This window comes from Lepisma saccharinum, chromosome 7, assembly GCF_977018435.1.
Source record: "Lepisma saccharinum chromosome 7, izLepSacc3.1, whole genome shotgun sequence".
NCBI classification, from domain to species: Eukaryota; Metazoa; Arthropoda; class Insecta; order Zygentoma; family Lepismatidae; genus Lepisma; species Lepisma saccharinum.
Window position 1 is genome coordinate 30488097 of NC_139235.1, and position 24314 is coordinate 30512410.

At 39.3% G+C, this 24314-nt stretch overlaps 1 protein-coding gene across 4 annotated transcripts in view; it reads left to right on the plus strand.

Annotated features, from left to right (window-relative positions):
• LOC145989795 (uncharacterized) overlaps nt 1-24314 on the plus strand; it is a 241339-nt gene that overhangs the window by 106415 nt on the left and 110610 nt on the right. Inside the window, exon 1 of one of the 4 annotated variants that reach the window (XM_083125143.1) lies at nt 10557-11297. The exons of the other annotated variants lie outside the window; for them this stretch is intronic. Coding sequence (XP_082981269.1) covers nt 10640-11297 — 658 coding nt within the window. The 5' untranslated portion in view covers nt 10557-10639. Of the gene's footprint in view, nt 1-10556; nt 11298-24314 lie in introns of those variants that run through there. 4 annotated transcript variants of the gene reach the window in all.

Below are 24314 nucleotides of genomic sequence, written 5' to 3' on the forward strand. Positions count from 1 at the left end.
AATCTAGTATTCCATTCTATGCATTGCTCGATGATAATCCTTAATGTATCCATATTTGGTCTGTGCAGGATCTACTAGAACGGAATTATGCTTGCTGTCTCCTAAGCTTGGCTTTTATTTTATCTTGAACGCAATTTAGTATAACCCAAGTTAGTATTTTACTTAGGACAGACAACAGCGTGATTCCTCTCCAATTGTTACAGTTTGTCATATCGCCTTTCTTTGGAATTTTTATTATAAGACCTCTTCTCCAGTCTTCTGGCATTTTCTCTTTTTCCCAAACTACCGTAAATACTACGTAGTATTTCTGCCTTCAAAATCTCTTGTGGGATTTGGTATATTCTATTATTGCTTTAGGACATTTATAAGAGGGAGAATGTGAAACCCTTCTTCTGATCAATCTAATTACTCGTCGACAACACTTGATGTGTTTTTCCATATAGCTTCTCCAAAACTAAATTACTTCCTACAGGAAGCGATAGGGTGGACAGAGAGATATTGGTGAAAATCTTAACCCTTTGCGGCCCAACTGTGAGGTTAAATAATAGTTTTGGAAACGGGTTATACTTGCTTCAATCGGCAAATATAAACCGTTTCCAAAACTGATTTATTTCGATGTCCCATCAAACAAATACTTATATTGTACAAAGTGGCTGTATATAAATTAAGAGCATTTGAAAATAAGATTCTTAGGAAAATATTTGGACCTAAAAGGGATGAGGAGACAGGTGAATGGAGAAGGTTACATAATTTAGAACTACATAATTTGTATTCATGACCAGATATTATTAGAATCATTAAATCAAGAAGACTTAGGTGGGCAGGCCACGTGGCACGAATGGGAGAGGGAAGAGGAGTTCACAGGATTCTTGTTGGAAAACCTGATGGTAAGAGACCTGTAGGAAGGCCAAGACGAAGATGGAAGGATAACGTTGAGATGGACCTAAAGGAAATCGGTAGGGATGGAAAAGAGTATATAGATGTTGCTCAAGATAGGGACAGATGGAAGACCTGTGTTGCTGTAGTCATGAACCTTCGGGTTTAAGAAGGCTAGAGAGTTAGTTAGTGGCTGTATATAATGCTATTTGTTAAGTATATGAACATTATTATTATTCAAGTGGTCGTATCTTGGAACCTAACTTTGCGAGGCAGAATAAAACTTAGGGCTTAACTTTGGGGAGGGGGCAGAGTCGAAAAATTCTTCATCCCATGAAAATAGTTCCCAGGGTTATTTGCTAAATAACTGTTACTTTGCGAAATTACAAAAAAATACCCTTCATTACTTTGCTCCTCAGGTCTCAGAAGGTTAACAAAACCACTTCTAACTTGTAAATTAAAAAAAAAAAAATAATAAAAAGAGTAAAGTTTTGAGTGCAAGTGTCCCCTTGCTCCCCCGAAGGTACGCCTATGATTATTCATACTGATTTTTTAAACGCCAGGTTCAGGCAAATCATATTTTTCACCTCTATTTCTGTACAGTGGGATGCACAAGCATTGCTCAGCAAATTGTCCATGACTATTTTCATCAATTTTTCTCTTGCATCCTGCGTGATTTTAAAGACTGGGATTGTTACCCATGCAAGTGCAGAGATTGTCATCATCTTGTTTCACGTTTTGTTTCAATTCTTGAAGCTCTCATTGAATAAAACGAGGAGACTAAACATGGTAATGGGCAATTTGCTTCATAATACTTATGCATCCCACTGTACTACTCACCACATTTCTGAAGTATATTACAATTAAATTTCTATCGTACTATATTCAAGGTGATAGAATTAAAACTTTACGATACCTCCTGTATATTTTTATTTTTTGTCGATAGACTATTTCTAGTAACCTAATGAAAAATAGAGAAAAGCAAATTCCATCCATAATAGCTGAAATAAAGGATTCATTATTACCCTTTCTGATAAGTTAAGCTTTCCAGAATCTAAGACAAAGAAAATTCACCTTTGTCACAATTATAATTGCTTCAAAGGTGAATTTTTCTTTTGTTTCAGATAAGCTCGTACTAAGAAATAAATACGTCGGTTCAAATGCCATACCTTATGATGCATGCCCCCTCCCCCCACCCGTGTCGCAACTGGCGGTTTGTTAACGCAGCACTTTTCAACTCTCTCCTCCTCGGAATGAATTATTACCAATAAAGATGAAGAATGAATTAAAATACATTTGTTTATACTAGAGGCTCTCCAACAGTGGCGGATCAACAACCTTCTATATTCGTGGTTTGTTGTTAATTTTAGATGTCGCCTCTGGGGACGATCTATTAATTTTACTTGCCAGGGAAGGGTGATCACTTGGTTTTAGATGGCGGACATGTGTTACTTCTTAATTTGAGACGTCGCAGAGGGGGGTGATAATTTATTTTAGATGCCGGGCAAGGGGCGATCTCTTAGTTTTAGAGGTCAAACATGGTTTAGTGTTTAATTTTAGATGCCACAGAGGGAATGGTCGCTTAATTTTAGTTGCCAGGGAAGGGTGATCACTTATTTTTTTAGATGCCGAGCATTGGGTTAGTGCTAATTCTAAATGCCACGGAGGGGTGCTCGTTTACTTTTAGATGCTAGGGAAGGGTGATCACCTAATCTTAGACGTCGGACATGCCTTAGTAATTAATTTTAGATGCGCCGGAGGGAGTGGTCGCTTAATATTAGCAGGGAAGAGCGATAACTCAGTTTCAGACGTTGTATAGGGGTTAGCGCTTAATTCTAGATGACAGAGAGAGGGTAATCGATTACTTCTAGATGCTACGGAGGGCTGAACACACAGTTTCTAGATGTCAGTAGGGTCGGAAAATGGTCAGCAAAAGTATTTTTTTTCATCTCGTTCTGCAAATATTCAGGCCGGAGCGTGATACTGATCACATCACATCCAAAATGGCCGAGATCGAGAATGCGTGGGGCCCTACCCCCCTCGGCCTCCCCGATGGCGTAGTGGTATCGTCGCCGAGATGTACTCAAAGAAGTCCCGGGTCCGATACCCGGTGGAGCCACATCGTGGTTCGGATCCCACTTTAAATTGTAGGTCCAGTCCCGATTAGCCTTACTGTGCATAAAGTGGACCTAAAATACCAAATCAATCAAACCTAAATGCGCCTTAATGGAACGGTGCGATATGCACGAGGAACTGTATCTTACCTACATTGTAGTGTTTTTGGCTATTATTATATTATTATTCAAAAAAACTTTTTGTCAGGTTTTTATGCACAAAGTTTAAAAAAATACTATGACAACATTACTCTGAATGGTTAACACAGTTGAAATGTTTACCTTAGAAGAAAGAAGAAAAAGGAAAAGGATAAATTTTGTAGAGAAGATCTTAACTTTCCAAATTGACAGTGAATATTTTTGTATAATATATCTTATAAAATTCTCAGATATTCCCCATAGGTATATCTCAATTCTTACATGTCCAAATAAGGCCAGAGGTTTAGTAGCTGATCTTGTTGAAACATACAATTTGAATTTATGTTGATATATAAGATTGTAGGATCCACTGTATTATTTTATAATTATGTATTCAATTCTGTAATTTTGTATAACCAATTTTGACATAGTGATGTACCTGGTTGTAAAATCGTGCTCATCACTTAAATAAATATTATTATTACATTTGAGGCACTTGGTTCGGACCCTTGAAGTTCTGATAAGTGCCTGTCATGCACGGAATAGGTATTTATGCCCCTTTCTACGACAGCGTCGTTAGCGATCAATGCACTCACATTAACCACGAACCTTTTACATCAAAAATGCAGGGAAACAAACTCTCAGCAGTCTGCAGGCGTAAATGTTTCATGCGATGTCGACACACAAAGGATATTTGTGAAAAGATATCGCGTTGTAAATCTGTACAAGTAATCTCGCATCTCTTTATAGCCTTTCCCTTTTGTTTGTTTATCTCGGGGCTTTATCTCGCGGGGGAAATGATTCTGATAGGCTGGAAGAGGATGCTGCGGTCTCTCATCTTTTGTCGGAGATGCACCGTGTAACAGAACAGCTATTGGCCTTTTCTCTTTTTTGGCGTTGGAGAAACTAGGAAGATGCAATCGAGGAGATGCGATACATAAGTGAAAGGATGGGGAGAGGAGGAAATGGTTTAGAAGAGATGATGGGTGGGACGCAAACAGATATGAAGAACAAGAAAAGGAGAGAGAGAGAGAGAGAGGGGTTGAAAATCAAAGTTTGTTTTAAGTCCACTTAATGCACGGATAGACTAATCGGGACTGGGCCTATAGTTTAAAGTGGAATCCGAATCACTAGTGCTATGATGTTATAATTATGCTATCGGCTATCGACACGGCCCCTTAAATACAGGGTGTTTCCGGGCTGATGATACAAACTTTCAGGAACGATGGAGAAGGGCACATGTATCAATTTGAGATGAGGAACCCTGGTCCGGAAACGACTTAGGCGAAAGTTATGAGCGAAAATCGGTGTGTGAAGATGTAATACTTTTATTACCTGCACAAGTTTCACAAGCTGCTACATCCACAACAGTTGTTCAAAGTGGCGTCCCCACTTGATTTCTTCTTGTGGGGTCATGTGAAAAGTCTTGTGTACGAGACACCTGTCGAGACTGAAGAGGATCTCCTGGCAAGAATTCTCGCTGCCTGTGACGTTGTTCGAACGACCCCGGGGTTGTTCCAACGGGTACACCAGGACTTCGTGGCACGATGATGTCATGCCTGCAGGGAAGCTGGGGGACGCCACTTTGAACAACTGTTGTGAATGTAGCAGCTTCTGAAACTTGTGCAGGTAATAAAAGTATTACATCTTCATACACCGATTTTCGCTTATAACTTTCGTCTAAGTCGCTTCCGGATCAAGGTTCCTTATCTCAAATTGATACATGTGCCCTTCTCCATCATCCCTGAAAGTTTGTATCATCAGCCCGGAAACACCCTGTATATCAGGCGAAAGACTTCAGTGCAGTGATTTTCCAACGTGGGAGGGGAAAGAGAGAAATTGAAAGAAACGCAGAGAGAGAGAGAGAGAGAGAGAGAGGATAAACGCAGCTTCGTAAAATTTGCAAAACTCCTCTATGGTACATTTTGAAAAATGCTGTTTATATAGCCTCTACTTGATCTGAGCTCTATAGCTCCATGTTTCGGAAATTATTTCGAGAGCCACTCACACAAAAATTACTATCCTCCGAGCAACGAGAGTCCTCAGCTGTTAGTGACAATTTGTCACTCTTGTAGACGGGTAGAGATTGGTCCTTGGATCCGTTTAGCAATAGCGAATGGATACATTTATGGAATGCACCTGTTCTACCCGACATTCTTGGTTCAATTGCGAAAAGCAGTGTAGCCACAATGTGAGGGGGATAATTTCCCTTTCCAAGGGGCAACATTTCGATTTTTGGTCCAATTTTTCCCTTCACCTAAGGAAATCATGTAAAATAATGATAATAATAAGTAGTAGCAGTAGTAGTAGTATTTCCGTTAGTCCATGTTCGCATGAAAAAAGAATAAACAAATTTTTCACATACGTGTCAGCTTCATATTCAAAGGAGAAGAAATAAAAAGGAACAGAAAAAATAAAATAAACACGTGAACATGAAATTGGAAATTAACATAAACTGTAATAATGCAGAGTCAGATGTCTTCAAATTTTCCTGAAATTCTGGTATTTTCCATAGAAATTCCCTTTTTCCTTTTGGCTAAGAATTGGGTCCGAATTTCCCCACAAAAGGGAAATTTCCCTTCATGTGGCAACACTGCAGAAGAGTGGTATATGATTAAGGGTAACAAAGTGGCAACCAGGTTGCCTGGGAGGACAAGGGGGATTTCCCTCTTCAACAACCTTGGCCTCAAAAATCACCCTCACGAAAAATTTGCGGGGGGGGGGGGGGGCGGTTGTTTTCGTTAAGACGACCAAAGATAAGCAATTAGTTTTGATTTGAAATATACTTTGCTAAAGAGAATATCGAAAACACACACAAAGTAGTGTGGCTGCGAGTGTTTAATTCTTTCTCTCTCTCTCAACTTATCAAGTGATCATTAACAGATCTACATTAACAACAATATACGCACAATAATAGTAAAACAAGAATGCAAGGCAAAAATAACTATGAAATCTAATTGATTTATATTAATACAAAGCAAAAGCTAAAGAAAACTTATACATAATAAACACAATTCAAACTATTTCGTAATTTATTGACATCTATAACCAGTTAGCAAAGGAATTAGTTGGCTACTTTCTAAATATCTGATATATATATATCAAAGTAACAAACTATATTTATTTATATGTATTTAATAATATTAATAATAATGTATTTTTAATTATTTAGTAATTTATTTTTACATTTAATAACATTATAAATGTGTGTGTCATAATAATTTACACATACACACACATAGACTAAGATCTTCCTGCCCCCCCCCCCCCCCGTGGCTTCAATGATTTCGCACTCTGCCCCCCCCCAACGTTCATTTGACGCTGGAAAGTGTAGTTCTGTTCTTTCATCTCGTGACGTAATTGAATATATGGCATAACCGCTAATTGTTTTTCAAAATTGCGAATAACATTTCCACAACGTAAAGAGATGGAACCAATTTGACGAGATATCGGTATTTTTTAGCTGATAAAAACGCACGTTTGATAAAAAAAATTGACAGTTTTCGGAAACATTTGTCTCTTTTTCGCCCCTCGCAGTTTTTATCAACTCTACAAACACAAGTTTATATTATCATACACACGTCTTAGTGACGTCACACTTATGCGCAGGTAAATACTACGTAGGGTACATTCATGTTACACTTCCTGAGACAAGGTTACCCAAACAACTCTGAAAGCGTTAAGTCTTACGTACTTCACCCCTCTCTATATTGACCGTTACTGCAAGAACACGTAGACCTATATCTATAGTCTTGAATGTGATTAAGAAATGTAAAATCTATTACACACACAAAAAAAAGGTGGTAAAAAGTTTAGAAATGTTACAAACGATTTGTAATTTATATTCTGAGAGTAAAATAATAGCCTATACTCTATCCCGGGAATCGCTTGAGTAAGGCAGCCCATAACGGTAGAGGAGGGGAGAAACCGAGTGGGTATCTGGAGTAGCTTTTACCCCTCCACGCATTCCCGTTCCCTCTCGAGTCACTACTTGCGCAGAGACTTGTTTTCGTTCGCCGCCCCTCGTGGCATAGTGGTTAGCCAGGGGTCAGGGGTTCGAATCCTGGCCTGGGCATGGATGTTTATGATTGTCCATTCATCAATTTCATCAGGTCATCACTCATCCCCATCTTCGCAAATTAGCCAAAAGTGGCACAAAAAGCGAAGTAAAATAAATCAAATAAAATCAAACCGTTCGCTCGTTCCAGGTATTCCCTGGGCAGAGTATAGATGTATTTATTGCGTATAATTGCGTTCTTCAACAGATTTAAATGAAATAAATTTAAATACAATTCTGAGCTCCATAGGTTGAATATTCACTACAGTAATAGCCTTTGGAGAACTAACACGACGATTTTTCCATCATACCAATACATATTAGACTGAAAGCTTTTTTGCCAGAGGAATATTACAATTTTCACATTATTTATGTATATTTTATAGTCAATCACCTTGTTTGAAAACACTCTCCATTTCCCGCGCTCCTGGCGATGATAAAATCAAATCGATCAGAAAAAAAAATATGGATTTTGCTTGTGTTACGAGCAGGATAATTAAGCGAAGATATCTCCGGGCGGAGTGGTTAGCACAGCGCGCTGGCGCCAGCGGTTCCGGGTTCGAATCCAAGCCTGGCCCTGGGCATGGGTGTTCTTTGTGAGGATCCCTTCATCAATTTCATCATATCATCACTCATTTCCATCGTCGCGACAAGCAAAAAATGGCAGAAAAGTGAAGTAAAACGTTCGAGAACGAGAATTACCAGACCGAGTCTCGTCTTCTATGGTTGATTGATTGATTGGATTTATTTTACTTCGCCTTTTGTGACACTTTTGGCTAATTTGCGAAGATGGGAATGAGTGATGATATGATGAAATTGATGAATGGACCAGGAGCGTATATTCTAGGCTAGCTAGGCTATCTGCGAAGCCTGAAGTTTAGAGAATAAAATTCAGGAGAAATTTTAAATAAAGTTATTCATATCAGTGAGATGATGATGCTGATTCTGGAGTTGGCAACGTGATTTCCTATGAGTTGGCAACCTGATTTCCTATGAGTTGGCAACCTGATTTCCTATGAGTTGGTAAACTTATTTCTATTCATAGCCTAGGACCACGTGACATAGTGAGATAGCCCAGATATTGGACTCAGTATACGTCACTGGAATGGACACTCACAAACATCCATGCCCAGGCCGGGATTCGAACCCTCTCATCTCTATGGATGGAAATTACCAAATGCTGCTACACGTTCGTAAACAAGGAAAAAAAATAACAAAAAAAACCCGAAGGTCATAATTAGGTGCGCGATGGCGAATTAATTACAGCCTGTCACGGTGACAGGTGAGGCATGAGGCTTCATACTTTCAAACGCTGAGCTGTCGTTTTTCGCATGCATTCATTGGCTGCTCGACAAACCCGCAATGTGGTGGATATCCGACCTGGTGACCGTTAGAAAACGAAGGCATTGGAGGAGCAGACGACCATGGTTCCCTTGCGCTCGGGACGTCCTTCACGGTCAGATACCTTTATGCGGATGACACCGACTTTGTTAGTCGGGCGCCGAAGCGGTTCAGGATATGGATGAGATATTTATTCGCAGGAATATCAACAGCCATTAGGCGAGGTTACTCCCCTAACTTCATTATTTTTCCTCACCCACTCCGTGGTTTAAAGAAAACTCCCTCAGAACGGCAAAAAATCCCTCCCAGTAGTCTGGAAATCCCAGGAGCCAAAATACTGATCAAAGGATTGAGGGAATTAAAAAAATTGTATTTGTCGGCACACTTTGCCATTTTGCCCCCTTCAGAATACAGAATATTTAAAATCCATATCTTAGAGTTAAAAAAGGGCTGTAATAGAGCCCCTTGAGGAGGGATAAAATATATTATAAAAACCCGTTTAGGGAGTAAAACAATTTCACAGGAGGAAAAAGAATTAACGTTGCAAAAAATATCTTGCAGAGGAGAAAAAGTCGCACACAGCATTATATATAAAAAAACACTATTTCTTTCCAAAAAAAATTCTTCAGTCTTAAAATAATTCCTACAGATAAATCAAGAGCACAATAAGGAGAATGCTCAAAATCAGTACTGAAGCTTATAATCACATTTTTGAAAACTATTACTTGATATGGTTTATTTTATTTTGCTTTTCTGCCACTTTTGGCTAATCCCGAAGATGAGGATGAGTGATGATATGAACTTAGTGAGGACACTCATAAAGAACACCCATGCCCAGGCCGGGATTCTAACCCTGGACCCCTCGCATCGTAGCACGCTGTGCTAACCACTCCGCCACTGTCGATCTCCGTGCCTGAGTGGTCAACTAACTCGTTACGAAGCCAGAGGACCCATACCCACTTCCTCATTCATCCTCAAAGTCGCGATTAACAAGAGATAGAGAAAATTGACGTAAGAAAATCAAAATAGTCCCTTGTGTGGCCATGGGTGTTCAGTTCCTTTGCGAGGGGCCTTCCCGATGGCACAGTGTCGTCGCCTTGTAAACAAGGTGTCCTGGGTTCGATACCCGGTGGAAGCACATGGTGGTTCGGATCCCACTTTAAACTGTAGGTCCAGTCCCAAGTAGCCTTACTGTGCATAAAGTGGACTTAAAACAACAACTCAAACAAACAAAGAAGTTCCTTTGTGAGTGTCCCTTCGCCAAATTCGTCTAAACATCATTCATCCCTACCGTCGCGATTAGCTTGAAGCGGTAGAAAGACAGTAATTGGTGTGCAGGTACGATGGCGCTACCCATTTTCATAACCCTGGTCTTCTTTGCTATATATATGTATGTACCGTTGGTATATTATTTCATGTTTCACATGCGTGCGTATAGTTAGTTGTAATTTGTAAAACGTTTCATTGCACATTAATGAGTAGGGAGATGTAGACGTAGGGCCGCTCACACGTTCGAAAACTCAGCTATTTGTGGAGGTGATGTGAGCAGCACCACGCTCCGGCCGCCTGTACTGCCTCCCCCGGATTGTGTCCAGGTACCCATTGATTTAAGGCTTGGTGAGCCCCGGAGCCTCTTTATACAGGGACAAAACTAGGAAAAATTTCGACCTTAGATCAGCCACCTCGGGAATCGAACCCGGTTCTCACAGACGCCTACCGACTAGACCACCGCGGCCTCAATTATGATTTCTGCCTAAACAAAATATGACTCAATAAACAAAATTGCATTGTCGAATTGTCAAGTTTATAGATATATGCATTATTCCTTTCCGAAGTTTTGCGATGTAAGACACCAGTGGAAACTTAATTTATTTTTATTGTAAAAAAATCCCCACTTGGAGGGAAATTTCTCGTCGTACCTGTTGCGTTTTGGAGCGCGCAGGCGCAAGGTGCTATCGCTCGCCCTCTCTATCTTCTCATCCGAGCAGCACTCTCTACACGGACCAGTTGTGTCGGCGCGTTGCAGGCAGTTCGGTGCGTCCTGAGGATCAAGGATCGATAGCATCCTGCAGAAGGACACAGGGCGAATCAGGACAACGGCTCCTTCAGGACCATGTGCTTGGATCACCTGAGCTCCGAGGACACCCAGAGGGCGGTGCTGTCCACGGTACCCTTTCTGGATTACGGGGGCAGGAAGCTACCGCGGCGGTGCCGGAAACGTAGGTCGAAGGGACGTTCAAAAAGGAACGAGAAGTTGAGCGTGAGGTGTCCGTTGCGCGTGGTTTTGCCGGAGCGTCCGCGCGGAGGGTGCGAAGAAGGGGTGGTGGTCGCGGTGCGTCATCCCCGTCTGACGTTCGCCGCAGGGGAGCACGACAGCTTCGTCCTCCTTCAGGTCTACCTGCGTTTCTTCAGTTTGCTGAACGGCTTCCCGCCGGTACGGGACAGTTTCGCGTTGAAGAAGCACAACGTCGACCGCCAGGAACTGGGCGCCCGGTGGTGCAGACGGGAAGGTGCGCGTGGGAACGGACAGACTCCCGGTGGTGAGAAGAACAGCAACTTCATGCTGGTCTTCGTGTCGCTGGATAGCTTGAAGAAGTGTCTCCGTGTTGCCGTATTCCTGTTCTGGAAGCAGAACTGGCCGGACGATGAGGAGCTGTTCGAGAACTCGAAGAACGAAGTTGCCAAGAGTCCCTTGCGTTCCTGGAGATTTGCTCTACTGCGAGGGAATGTCAGATGTTGCGGAAAATGTAGTAAATCCAAACCTTGTTTTGGTAAGTACATCAGGGCAATGGTGGGGTGGTCGAGGGGGCCTGATCCCCCGAAAGACTTATCAAGTAAATAAATATACTTTTTTTTAGAATTTGTTGTGTAATCGAAGGCTTATGTATTTCCGCCGACCTTATTGAAAGACAAGGATTATATTGAAAAAATACGGCCAGTATCAAAGATTTATGGACGCTGCTACTTATAATAATATGCATAAAATATGAATCAGGAACTTTACTTTTTGTCTACTGGATCTAATATCGTTTTTGTTATTCAATAAATATTCAATTCTTTCTCCACTCGAGATTAATTTCCTAGCCAGGGCAGTTGTTTCTATTCATTTTTTTGCGATATTAACTACACCTAAGCTAGATAATGAATACGTGTTGTTATTATCTCTATTCTTATGTCGTCTTTTTACCTCTTCAAGTAATACATTAATTTATTTATATTTCATTAGTCATTAATTTAATGCGAATTTTTAAATGTAATCATTTACATTATTATTATTATTAGATATTATTTCTGAGACTTGGTTCGGACCGCCCCCGAAATATATTTCTAGATACATGCCTGACCAGGGCTTACACTCAGCCAGAACGCACCTGGCAATTCACTTTCAGTTCCTGCTTCGACATTGGACATCCATTTTATTTATTTAATACGCTATACAAAAGTCAATTACATTAATTGAAGGGCTCAGGTGTAAAACATGATAAGTGACATTATTATCATTTTTGAGTTACAAAGTAAAATGTACCATCCTTCAATTTTCGAGTGAAATTGCCATGTCATGCAATTTGCATTGGACTCAGTGAAGTCTTCTGAAATGAATAAGCACGAAACAAAAACAATTTATCTACAGTATAGCTTCTAGTAACCTTTTTTCTTAATGAACTCGGAAATGACCAAAATGTCACTTACCATGTTTTACACCCGAGACCTTCAATTCTTGCAAACAATAGATGAAGAGGAAAAGGGAAATTTTTTACACTAAATTTGTTTCCTGTCGTTGGGCGGTCCGAAAATTTAAAATAAATAATATATTTTGGTCAGTGCTATTAGTTTAAGATGTAAATGAGAACCTAATTTCCTAAAGCGACAGATGTGATAGAGCTTGTGTTTATATATTTACTTTGGGTGCAATAATAATAATAATAATAATAATAATAATAATAATAATAATAATAATAATAATAATAATAATGGTGTGGCCAGCACCATGCTCCGGGCGCCTTTACCTTTACCAGGTACCAACTTATTAGAAGCTGGCGCATAACTGCTGGGAAAAATTCCAATCTGAAATCACTCACCCCGATTCTCCCGCGTGGCAGTCAGACGCTCTAGACTGGACCACTGCGACTCTTGGCATAAATATACATAATAATTAATAATGTACAGAAGTTGTGTTGTACATTACAAACAAAAGTCCGCAACATGCTGCGCGGTGTCTATAATATATACATCTAGGCGGACGAAGCCGATGGGGGATCGGTAACACACAAAATATTATTAAGTACGTATTGGTAATAAATTCGGCAGAGAACCTACTGTCATTTTCACAGTAGTTCGATGTAATGTCGGTGTTTCTACTTAATGGCGTTTGAAAACCATGAGCACCATATTCATAGACTTGGAAGAAGACTTCGATTATGTTGACCTCCAATAACACACTTGGGAAATATTTGTGTTATTATAAATTTGACTCTTCCACTGTTAAGGGAGGGTGAAGGAAGGGCAGGGTGCGAATTCCCGGGGGGACGGCGGAATTCCCCCCCCACCAACGATCCTGTCCTAAAAATCCCCCCACACCAAACTCTTCCGGGGGGGAGAGTTTTTGTTTTAACAACGAACATAAACAATTAGTTTGGGATTGTAATATACTTGACTGGGATAATATGGACAACATACAAGAAGAACGGACAACAAAGAGCCTCATCTCTTAGGACACTGAACCCAGCAATCCCCAGAACACCGAAATTAGACCGACTTGTTACTTCTTCTCCATTTCTCATCACCTTTCGTTAGCAACCACGAAGTATATAAATATATTAATAAAACACGTAATATGTGAATTTGATACAGGAAACTATTATCTTCTTAATGTGTCTTCATTTTTTCCCCTCCTCCCTTACGCAAATCATTGTTCATAGCATCAGTAGTACATCAAAATCTTCCATTTGCTATTACATTTTGAATGAAAGACAGTCGATATAATATATTGTATATTTTATAATATAATTTGATTATTTAATAATTGACACATATTTAATGACATTATATATTCGTGTGTGTGTCTGTCTGTATCCTCCTCCCCCCCACCAATCTGCATTGATTTCGCACCCTGGAAGGGGGTGAAATATCCTCCATGGCACCGATGATAATTAACCTTTGTTGTAGTAAGGTGGTTCCACACCTCATCACCCACCAACAGCAACGTCTCCGCAGCACAACTACCCCACATCCACAGGATATTCCCAGACCCATGTGTACGTATACGACAGGTGAATAGAGTGAATATTCACCGAAAGAAATATGTGTGAAAATTAAATGACAGAATGAGTTTTCGGCGGCCTTGGCAAGCGAACCAAAGCGTTAACACACATGTGAAATTCCCATTTTTATGAATCCGGTTTTTAACTTTGATGACGCGTCCTGGTGAATATGCAGCGTGCTCGGCTCCGTTCCCACTAATAACAGCTAATGTAATTACGAAAGTGTTAATATTATGTGCGAAAAGTAATGCCGTCGGTGAATTTTTGCAATCTCTAGTGTTTTATGACACTTGCATACATAAACAGGCGGCACAGTCAAATAAAATTGCATAAAGTTATTGTGATAAGTGAAAGGTTTTCAAAAATTATAGCAAGATAAATTGCAGTAATTTAGGGAGCATTATTTCTATACAGGGTGTATCATAAGTAATAGCGCGAACTGACACAGTTGAAAGTACACGATAATAGAAGCAAAAAAGTCTCAGTAAACATTGGTCCTCAAACGAGTCGTTTTCGAGATAATTGCGAATGTGTGGTTACAAGCTGCCACGTCGTCCTAGTTGGCAAAATGCTAATAATACAGTATGAAAAGTCATTGGAGATCTCATTGCTTTTATTGAACATTCTACTTACTTTAGACTGTGTACTGATTGTATCCATCCTGTTTGATTCCAACGCCACCTCTTGGAAATGTTCTGTTTTGTAAACAAAGAAAAAACCTGGGAACGCGCAAGAAGTAAAGCACTCTGTGTTTACAAAATGCAATCAGTGACTGCTTCTAACCACACATTCGCACACATTATTAGCATTTTACCAACTAGGACGACGTTTACAAACAATGAAGTCAGTGGTGGCTTGTAACTACACATTCGCAATTATCTCGAAAACGGTTCGTTTGCGGACCCATGACTTTTTTGCTTCTATTAACGTGTACATTCAATTGTGTCAGTTTGCGCTATTACTTATGATACACCCTGTATATTTTTTCTTGCAGACCATTTTAATTTTAAACGATAAACAGATGGTAATTCGCATGGTTTCATTAGGAAAATACCTACCGTATATATTGGTATTTGTGCACTCAGTAAAATCTAGCACAATGAAGCAATCTCGGACTAATACAATTTTTTTGTAGACTTAGTAAGTAAAAACCTTCCATTATGTTAACCATCAGTTTATGAACTTGCTCTGCTGGGCTTGTCACCATGTTTTTTAAAATTTATTTTCGAGTTATCTTAAAAATATAACATTTTCTCTTCTGGCAAAATTGGCGCAACATCTTCTTTGAGGAAATAACCTTTTTCGTTGTGTCTTATATATGCTGACGATATGAAAAGCCTTTAAAGACATGAATACCAAGAGCGATGACATTAATCTTAAAAGAAGACTCGGATAGTGTGCCATTTTGGTGTAAGCCTAATAGAATGGCAATTAAGTGTAGGGGAGACTGGGACAAATTTGAACATCGTGAATTTCTCGGGAAAGCAAAGAAATTGTGCGGAGTTGACAGCAGTGGTAGTAGATCACAATCGGACTCTTCATTAATTCCTAAACATTCAGGGTGAGAAAGTGTGGCTAACTCCTCGAAACGTAATTCTTCTCATCAACATTTGTTAGAATATAACAACCAAGTACAAGGCCATGAGGCGACTTTGATTATAAAATATTATTGCTTATAGATAGGTTTGTGTACTATTATTGTGCAGCGTGTATATATATATATCCATTCTATTAGTTTTTCCTTATGAGGCGTAGATTTGTTTGTCATAGCCCTAGGGTGTGAAATCATTGAAAACTGGTGGAGGAAGAAAGTTCTTAATCTACAACCCCCCCCCCCTCCACAAACACGTGTAAATTATACGATATACATGTAAAAATAAATTACTCAATTAAAAATATATTATTATTATTATCATTAGTTACACAAAGGAAATTAATTTATTACTTTTATACATATCAGATAGTGTAAACCAGCTAACTAATTCCTTTACTAACTGGTCAAAGATGTTAATAAATTATGAAATAGTTGAAGTGGTTTTATTTTGTGTAAGTTTTTAGTTTGTGCTATATGTTAATATAAATCAATTAGATTTCATAGTTATTATTTTGTTGCATTCTTGTTTTACTTTTATTGTGCATATTGATGTAGATTTGTTAATGATCTCTTGAGAGAGAATGCACTCAATACTCACAACCACACAAACTTGTGTGTTTTTTCGATATGATTCTTAGTAAAGTATATTTGAAATTAATCGACTCTCCCCCCTTGAAATTTTTGGTGGGGAGAATTTTTGATGCCAAGATTGTTGGTGGGGGGATTTCGCAACCTGCATAGCCCTGTGGGTCAGATTTGAACAGCCCTATCGGGACACATTTGAACAGCACTTTCGGTGCATACTTGAGCCGCACTCTTGGGCCACATTTGAAGAGTGATCAAAGTACCTCGGAAGTCCATAACACAAATATTAAAGCATTTCATGATAGTGAACAGTTCACGCAATTCAAGGATGACAGTAGCTTTGTTTACAAATTTTCTTGAACATGTCAAGAAACATGCTAGATGAAGCAAGGAGGACAACTATTTTACTAATGGATAGTTAAGGGAGCAATTGCACTTTTGATGCAATACGACGCATCACGACCTGGCATTTGCATCGCTCGACATATGGCTATTCTCAGATGATTTCGAGCCATCATCTGTAACCAACATGAAAGCGAAGATAATGTAAAATAATAGTACGTATATAATATTAAAAAGTTGGTTTCCATTCAGATGAATAAAAACAAGACACTGTTCAAAAGTGTCACACGTTTGTTCCATGGTCCCCTATGCATGGGGAAGATTTGAACATGTTACCGATGCTTTGTTTAACGCATTTAAATTGCAAATTAACTTTGATTTTTATGTGTAAAAATGTTTACATGCACTAGAAGCCTGATTTTGTTTATTTTTTCAATTAAAAACTAATAAGATAATTTTGGCTATGAAATTGGTAGTGTACCCAAGTCTCCCCTACTAAGATAGTTAACAGTACCAGATCTACTTATGCTGCTTGATAGAAGAAAGTCCACAGGCATATAGATTACAAAATATTAATATGGAACATAAAGAAAAACAGTTCTAATATCTTGAATGACGTTAGAGGTTTAGTGGCAAATTTTATTGAAGAGCACGGGCTACACAATGGCTTAACCTTGTAATCAAGGAGTCCAGTGTTCAATCCTCGGTAGTGGTACATTAGTGGCTTTAAACTGTAGATCTAGTCCCGATTAGCCTATCTCAGCATAAAGCGGATTCAAAACAAACTTTATTGAAGAGCGCAGCTGGAAATTGAGATTTAAGGAAATGTTTTTATTTTATTATTACTATCATATATATATATATATATATATATATATATATATATATATATATATATATAATATAAAGCTGTTATTGTTACCATTTCAAACAGTAAGTCACAACACTTAAAAAATATGGAAATTTCTGAAATTTCCTGTATATTTAATTTAAATTCAGATATATCAACACTTAGGCTATTTCCCAACCGTCACTCTGCGGTGCAAATCCCTTTATCTAAAACCCCATGGAAGGTATTGTATGTCTAATTATTATCGCAAACCGTCCGGCGATAAGGAAACCCTTTCCAACACGATATTATTTATTCAGGTACCCGCGCTGACACATAATGATGGATGGGTAGGAGTGATTTTCTTTGGTTATCTCGACTCTTTCTTCGGCAAGAGTTGTTACTCCTTGAGCTACTTGCGGGATTTAATGGCCGCGGAAAATTATTACGTGCGTATATTACGCATGAGATGTGTAATGGCACGACGCGTTACCGGCGATTGCGTGAAAGTATGCTAAGAGAGATGTGCACTGTCTGTCAAGTGGTAGAATGCCTGTTAGTTGCATAATTGCAACAGCGGATATTGCCCTTTCTGTGCATACACGTGACTTTATATACTGTATATATGTTGTGCTGTGAACAACGTCACTACTTAATAATATGTGTAATGTTATTGAACCCTCATCCACATTTAGTTTTTAAAAGTATAATATTTCAGAAGTTAGCGAATGTGAGGCCAATTCTGTGTTTTGATAATATTACTACAATCACCCGGATATTTTTAAAATATGCAGCAAAACGCGTTTCGATAAATCCATTTTTACCACTACATCTCAAACTGTTATGATTGTTTTACTATAGCAACGTCAATGTTGCCAAACACATAAGGGTTATACCGTAAAAATTATTAAAGATAGGAAAAGTTACTGCACATTGTACATAACGTACATTTGAAGTTTACATCGTATAGGAGTTTACTAGTTTTACGTTTACAAGAAAAAAATGAATTTGTGCTGTAACACAGCCACCTACGGCAAGCAGCAAAATGCCTCTTTCGAGACTTGTGACCTACAGGTTTACAGTTTAGCAGAAATTAATGCAGGGTCGACCGGAACTCGAACCCGGGTCTCTGGCATGCCATGCCATTGTTATAGTCTACCTACCGAGTCCTGGTTTCGTCGGATTTTTCGATTACTCCGTTTTACGGACAATATCACACAGGTAATACAAGGTAGCACAAAATCAGGCCAAACCAGGGCTAGCTCGATACCTCAGTTCGTAGAAAAAACGGCACGGTATGCCAGACACCCCGGTTCGAGTCTTGGTACAGCCTGCATTTTTCGATGAAGTTTCTACATAAATGTCCCGATTATTTGTTCCCGCTGTTTTACCTGTGTGGAATTATCTCTTGTCAGTGCTACTGCAACGGGAACTGTTGCATCTGAAACACTGTTTATGTCGACAGTGCCTAATATCTCTCAGCCTGAAGCTGTAGATCTATTACCTTATAATTTAACACGCACAGGAGATGTAGCACGCCAAATTATGTGTTGTGCCAAACTATAAGATAGAAGATTAGGCCATCATTAGACATTCATGTAGAATATGATCCCCAAACCATGTTACATGCATCTACTTGGAGGTGTAGAACACCTGTCGTTCGAGATGTCCTCAATAAGGATACGTACTTCCATTTTAGGCATTTTAAAATTTCAAAAAAATTCTGAATTTTACCTAGACTACATGTATGTGCATTTATTAAAATCTTCTAAAAATTCACTAACCTACTCTGGTTTCCGTCTCCAATATTGATTTTCAATAAAAGGATTGTCAGTGTAATATCTCGTAGGGCATTTCGATACATTCTGCACATGAAACTCTACCAGCACACTGACGTTTTTCCTCAAGCATATAAACAACAGTGGTGTGCTCACGGTTTTAGAAAGGGAGGGGGGGGGGTATTACGTATAATTTTTTGAAATCCTTTTCTGCCTTTGGCGTTCCTTTTATTATTATTTTTTTATCTGGCCATGTACCATAGGGGAAAAATCCCTAGTAACACGGCAGTTGTGTGAATTTCCACGCTGCAAGCATAAGGATAAAAGGTCGAAATTCATAACTCGAAGGCAGGGCATCAAAGATTCTGAAACTTCAACCCAAATTAAACATCCACGTTAGTCTTGGTCCAGGTGAGCCATACATTTGGCCTAATTTGCATTTATACTACATTTTACACTACAGAAACATTGACAATGTCCTATATAGATACAGATTATTCTCATTGTTAATAACACAAGGTCGTGAACAAAAGCAATATGTCACTGTCAGTCTTCTGTTGTGTTTCCATATCAATTGCAACATTGAATCATATTCCATAGAAGCATTAGAAGTATGTTGGAAACAGCGTTAAGGTCTTAAGATTACGTTCTCCCAGTCTATTATCTAGATTGCCTCACAGTTTATCTAATCTGTCTGATCCGCGATCATTCAGACGGCTTGTGGCCTATTCTCCAGGGTGCTTTCTCGAAGAACATAATTTATTTATATATTTTTAAGTACACGTGTATTTTGCTGATTGGATACGGTGACCTGCGTGAGGTATGATTGAACAGCTGGAAGAATTGTCATAGGCTTGTATTGAAGTTACGTGCTTCTTGCTATATCCCCGAAAATCAGTCAAAATGCCGTATGGTTTATGAAATGATATTGTGTGTTGTAGTGATTAGCTAAACTTGGTGCAGTGGCAGATTTCCATGGGCATTAGAAAGATAGATCATCCATTCCAAAATATACTCCTTCTAAGAAGCTATTTGTGCAAGCGTCCCGTGTACCAAGTATCTGTTAGTGCATGTGTCTCTCTCCCAAGTATCTACCAGCGTATGCGCCCCTCTTCCAAGTCCCTCTCGGCGCATGTGTCCTCTTCCAAGTATTTATTAGCGCATACACTACACTCCCATGTATCAATCAGCGCGTGTGCCCTCTCCCAAGTCCCTCTCAGCACATGCACTCTTCTCCCAAGTACTTCTCAGCGCATGGGCCCTTCTTCCAAGTCCCTCTTAGCACATATATACGAGGGTCACTATTTATATTTTGAGCCTAACAATGAAAAAACAGGAATTTGGCATTGAAAACTGCTTTATTGTTTTTCGAAGTATTCTCCTTTATGGTCAATACACTTTTGCATTCGTTCGAACCATTTGTCAAAGCAGTTTTTCCAATCTTCTTGAGACACCTCCATAATATGGTTTTTGAACGCATCAACGGCGTCTTCCGCCGACGAAAATCGTTGTCCACGCAATTTATTCTTGACATTCGGGAACAAGAAGAAGTCATTGGGTGCCAAATCAGGACTGTACGGCGGATGACCCATCAATTCGATTTTTTGACTGTTCATAAAGTCGGTTGTTAGACGAGATGTGTGACAGCTGGCATTGTCTTGATGAAGAATGATCCGACGGCGTTTGTTTGTTTTCCGTATTTGACCGAAGACCTCTGGCAAACAAATAGTTGTGTACCATTCAGAGTTGACCGTTCTACGTTCCTCTAAAGGCACAGTTGCCACATGACCAGTTTTCCCGAAAAAACAGGCGACCATTTGTTTCGATGTGCTTCGAGCGCGAACAACTTTTGTTGGATTGGGTTCATCTTGAAACACCCATACTCGTACAGTCGTACTGCTGTTTACGTTCCGGCTCATATGCATATATCCATGATTCGTCACCTGTTACAATCTTATATACGTCTTTTGAAGCACCACGATTGTATTTATTGAGCATTTGTTTGCACCAATTGACGCGAGCGTCTATTTGAGTTTTTGTCAAAGTGTGTGGGATCCAACGAGAACATACCTTTCTCACAGCTAAATGATCATGTAATATTTTATATATGCTGGTGGAACTAATGCCTATGGTTGCCTCAATCTCACAGTATGTCACATGACGATCTTGCAGTATTAGGTTTTGCACAGCATCAATGTTTTCTTGAACAACAACTGATTTTGGACGACCTTAGCGAATCTCGTCGGTGAGCGAATGGCGGCCACAATTAAATTCGTTATACCAACGTTTCACAGTGGCAAAGGATGGGGCTTCATCGCCAAATGTGGAAGTAAGTTGATCGATGCACTCTTCTCTTGATAATCCACGTCGAAAATCGTACTAAATCATCGCACGAAAATGTTCACGAGTTAATTCCATTTTATTGTTGTCGCGCAATCTCCAAGGCAACATAAACAACACAAATGAAGCTATTGACAAAACATTTGAAGTACGTTATGGTCAATAATGCCAGACGATTCGGTGCAAACGTCAAATCGCGCCTAACTTCAATCAGTGTTGCCAAGGCTCAAAATATAAATAGTGATCCTCGTATATTCTTTTCCCAAGTCCCTCTTAGCACATATATATTCTTTTCCCAAGTCCCTCTCAGCGCATGTGCCCTTCTCCCAAGTCCCTCTCAGTACATGTACTCTTCTCCCAAGTACCTCTCAGCGCATGTGCACCTCACCCAAGCCTCTTTCAGCTCATGTGCCCCTCTTCGAAGTACCTATCAGCGCATGTGGCTCACTCCCAGGTTCTTTTTAGCGCATGTGCCCCTCTCCAAAATATATATTGCTTCATGTACCCCTCTCCCATGTATCTGTACCTATGTGCACATGATGCAAGTGCCCTTTATGCATCTATGGGAATACTTTAAAGTGCATCCACGCAATTACTTTCCTAAATGCCACCCTTCCAGAAGGGTTGTTGTATTTGCAATTTACTTCACAGTGATGTCATCACCCTGGATAGCGGCCTCACGTTACCCCAGTGGACCTTCGGGATTGATATGCTAGATTGAAGAGTCATTCATTAACTTCGTTCTTTCTTGCTTCCAGTCTCACCCACATCTTTTTTGTTCTCCTCAAGTTACAGGAGACGTTCCGGGCCACTGACGACTGGCAATGACACAATTCAGTCGGCCAAACTTCCGCTGCAGATGCAAACGTTTGCGGACGGATAACAAGAAAAACTGGAACCTTTCGATGACAAGGCCAACATGATACTTGGCTGAGTTATAAATGGATACATGGTTTTCCGCAGTGAGCGACAGGATGCGAATCTCTCATCTTTTTGACGCATTTATTTTATCATTTCCTATTATTTTCTCCATCTTACTCGTCCTCTTGTTTTTCTTTGTTTTTACATAATGTTCTTTATTTTCACATATTTCTTTATTTCTTCGTTTCTGTCTTGCATCTTACTTTCTTACTTTCTCTGTCTACCCTTTGCTTCTCATCAAGAAATGAAAGTAAGATGAGAAGAAAAGGAATCAAGAAAGAAAGATGAGAAGAAAAGGAAACAAGAAAGAAAGATGAGAAGAAAAGGAAACAGAAGAAAGAAAGATGAGAAGAAAAGGAAACAGAAGAAAGAAAGATGAGAAGAAAAAGAAACAGAAGAAAGAAAGATGAGAAGAAAAAGAAACAGAAGAACGAATGATGAGAAGAAAAGGAAACAGAAGAAAGAAAGATGAGAAGAAAAGGAAACAGAAGAAAGAAAGATGAGAAGAGAAGGAAACAGAAGGGAGAAAGATGAGAAGAAAAGGAAACAGAAGAAAGAAAGATGAGAAGAAAAGGAAACAGAAGAAAGAAAGATGAGAAGAGAAGGAAACAGAAGGGAGAAAGATGAGAAGAAAAGGAAACAGAAGAAAGAAAGATGAGAAGAAAAGGAAGGAAGAAAGAAAGATTAGAAGAAAAGGAAACAGAAGGAAGAAAGATGAGAAGAAAAGGAAACAGAAGAAAGAAAGAAAGATGAGAAGAAAAGGAAACAGAAGAAAGAAAGATTAGAAGAAAAGGAAACAGAAGAAAGATGAGAAGAAAAGGAAACAGAAGAAAGAAAGATTAGAAGAAAAGGAAACAGAAGAAAGAAAGATGAGAAGAAAAGGAAACAGAAGAATGAAAGATGAGAAGAAAAGGAAACAGAAGAATGAAAGATGAGAAGAAAAGGAAACAGAAGAATGAAAGATGAGAAGAAAAGGAAACAGAAGAATGAAAGATGAGAAGAAAAGGAAACAGATGAAAGAGAGATGAGAAGAAAAGGAGACAGAAGAAAGAAAGATGAAGAAAAGGAAACAGAAGAATGAAAGATGAGAAGAAAATGAACAGAAGAATGAAAGATGAGAAGAAAAGGAAACAGAAGAAAGAAAGATTAGAAGAAAAGGAAACAGAAAAGAGAGATGAGAAGAAAAGGAAACAGAAGAAAGAAAGATTAGAAGAAAAGGAAACAGAAAAAAGAGAGATGAGAAGAAAATGAGAAACAGAAAAGTAAGAAAGATGAGAAGAAAGAGAGAAACAGAAGGAAAAAGGTGAGATGAAGGAGGGAAGGAGAAGGAAGGAAGATAAAAGACCAAGAAACAGAAGAGAAAGCAAGAAACAGAGATAGGAGGAAAGATGAGCAGAAAATAGAATGAAGAAATTCTATAGTACAGGGCTTTGATTTATTTGTTGTGTCGCTTGAACGTGGCCCTTGTAGCGGCTGGAGCAGCGCCGCTTGCCGGCGAAATCGGATGTGGTAGTTTCCAAGCCTAGGTTTCTCTTCGATCAAGTCAAGTTTTTCTTCGATGAACACACTGCGGAATACTGCAATAAAACTATATCTGATCATCAACATTCTATCGAGAACAGATCCATGTCATCGAAACGTGGCGGCACCCCTCTGTCTGCCGTCAATGTGAGTATTTGCTTTCAGACGAGTGGACGTGTTGCGCTGAAAGAAACAGTTATTTTCGCTCCTGTGTAGTTTCCTAAGGTGATAAACGATAAACCGATAAGTGTTATTGGTGTTGTTATAATGCCGAAACATAAGTACACTTTATAACAAACAATTTTTATGGTCGATTCTTATGTGAAAGCAAGGGCCTCCCCGATGGCGTAGAGGTAACGTCGTCGCCTTGTAATTAAGAGGTCCCTGGATCGATACCGGGTGGAGGTACGTAGTGGTTCGGATCCCACTTTAAACTGCACGTCCAGTCCCGATTAGCCTGTCTGTGCATAAAGCAAAAAACTTATCATCTTTTTTCCACGTCATTCATTCTGTTTTTCCATCTCTTTCTTTCTCTGCTTCTCCATATATCTGTCAATTTCTGCCCCATTCTCTCTTTCTCTCCCTGTGTGTGTGCATGTTTGTGTTTCTTGCGCTGC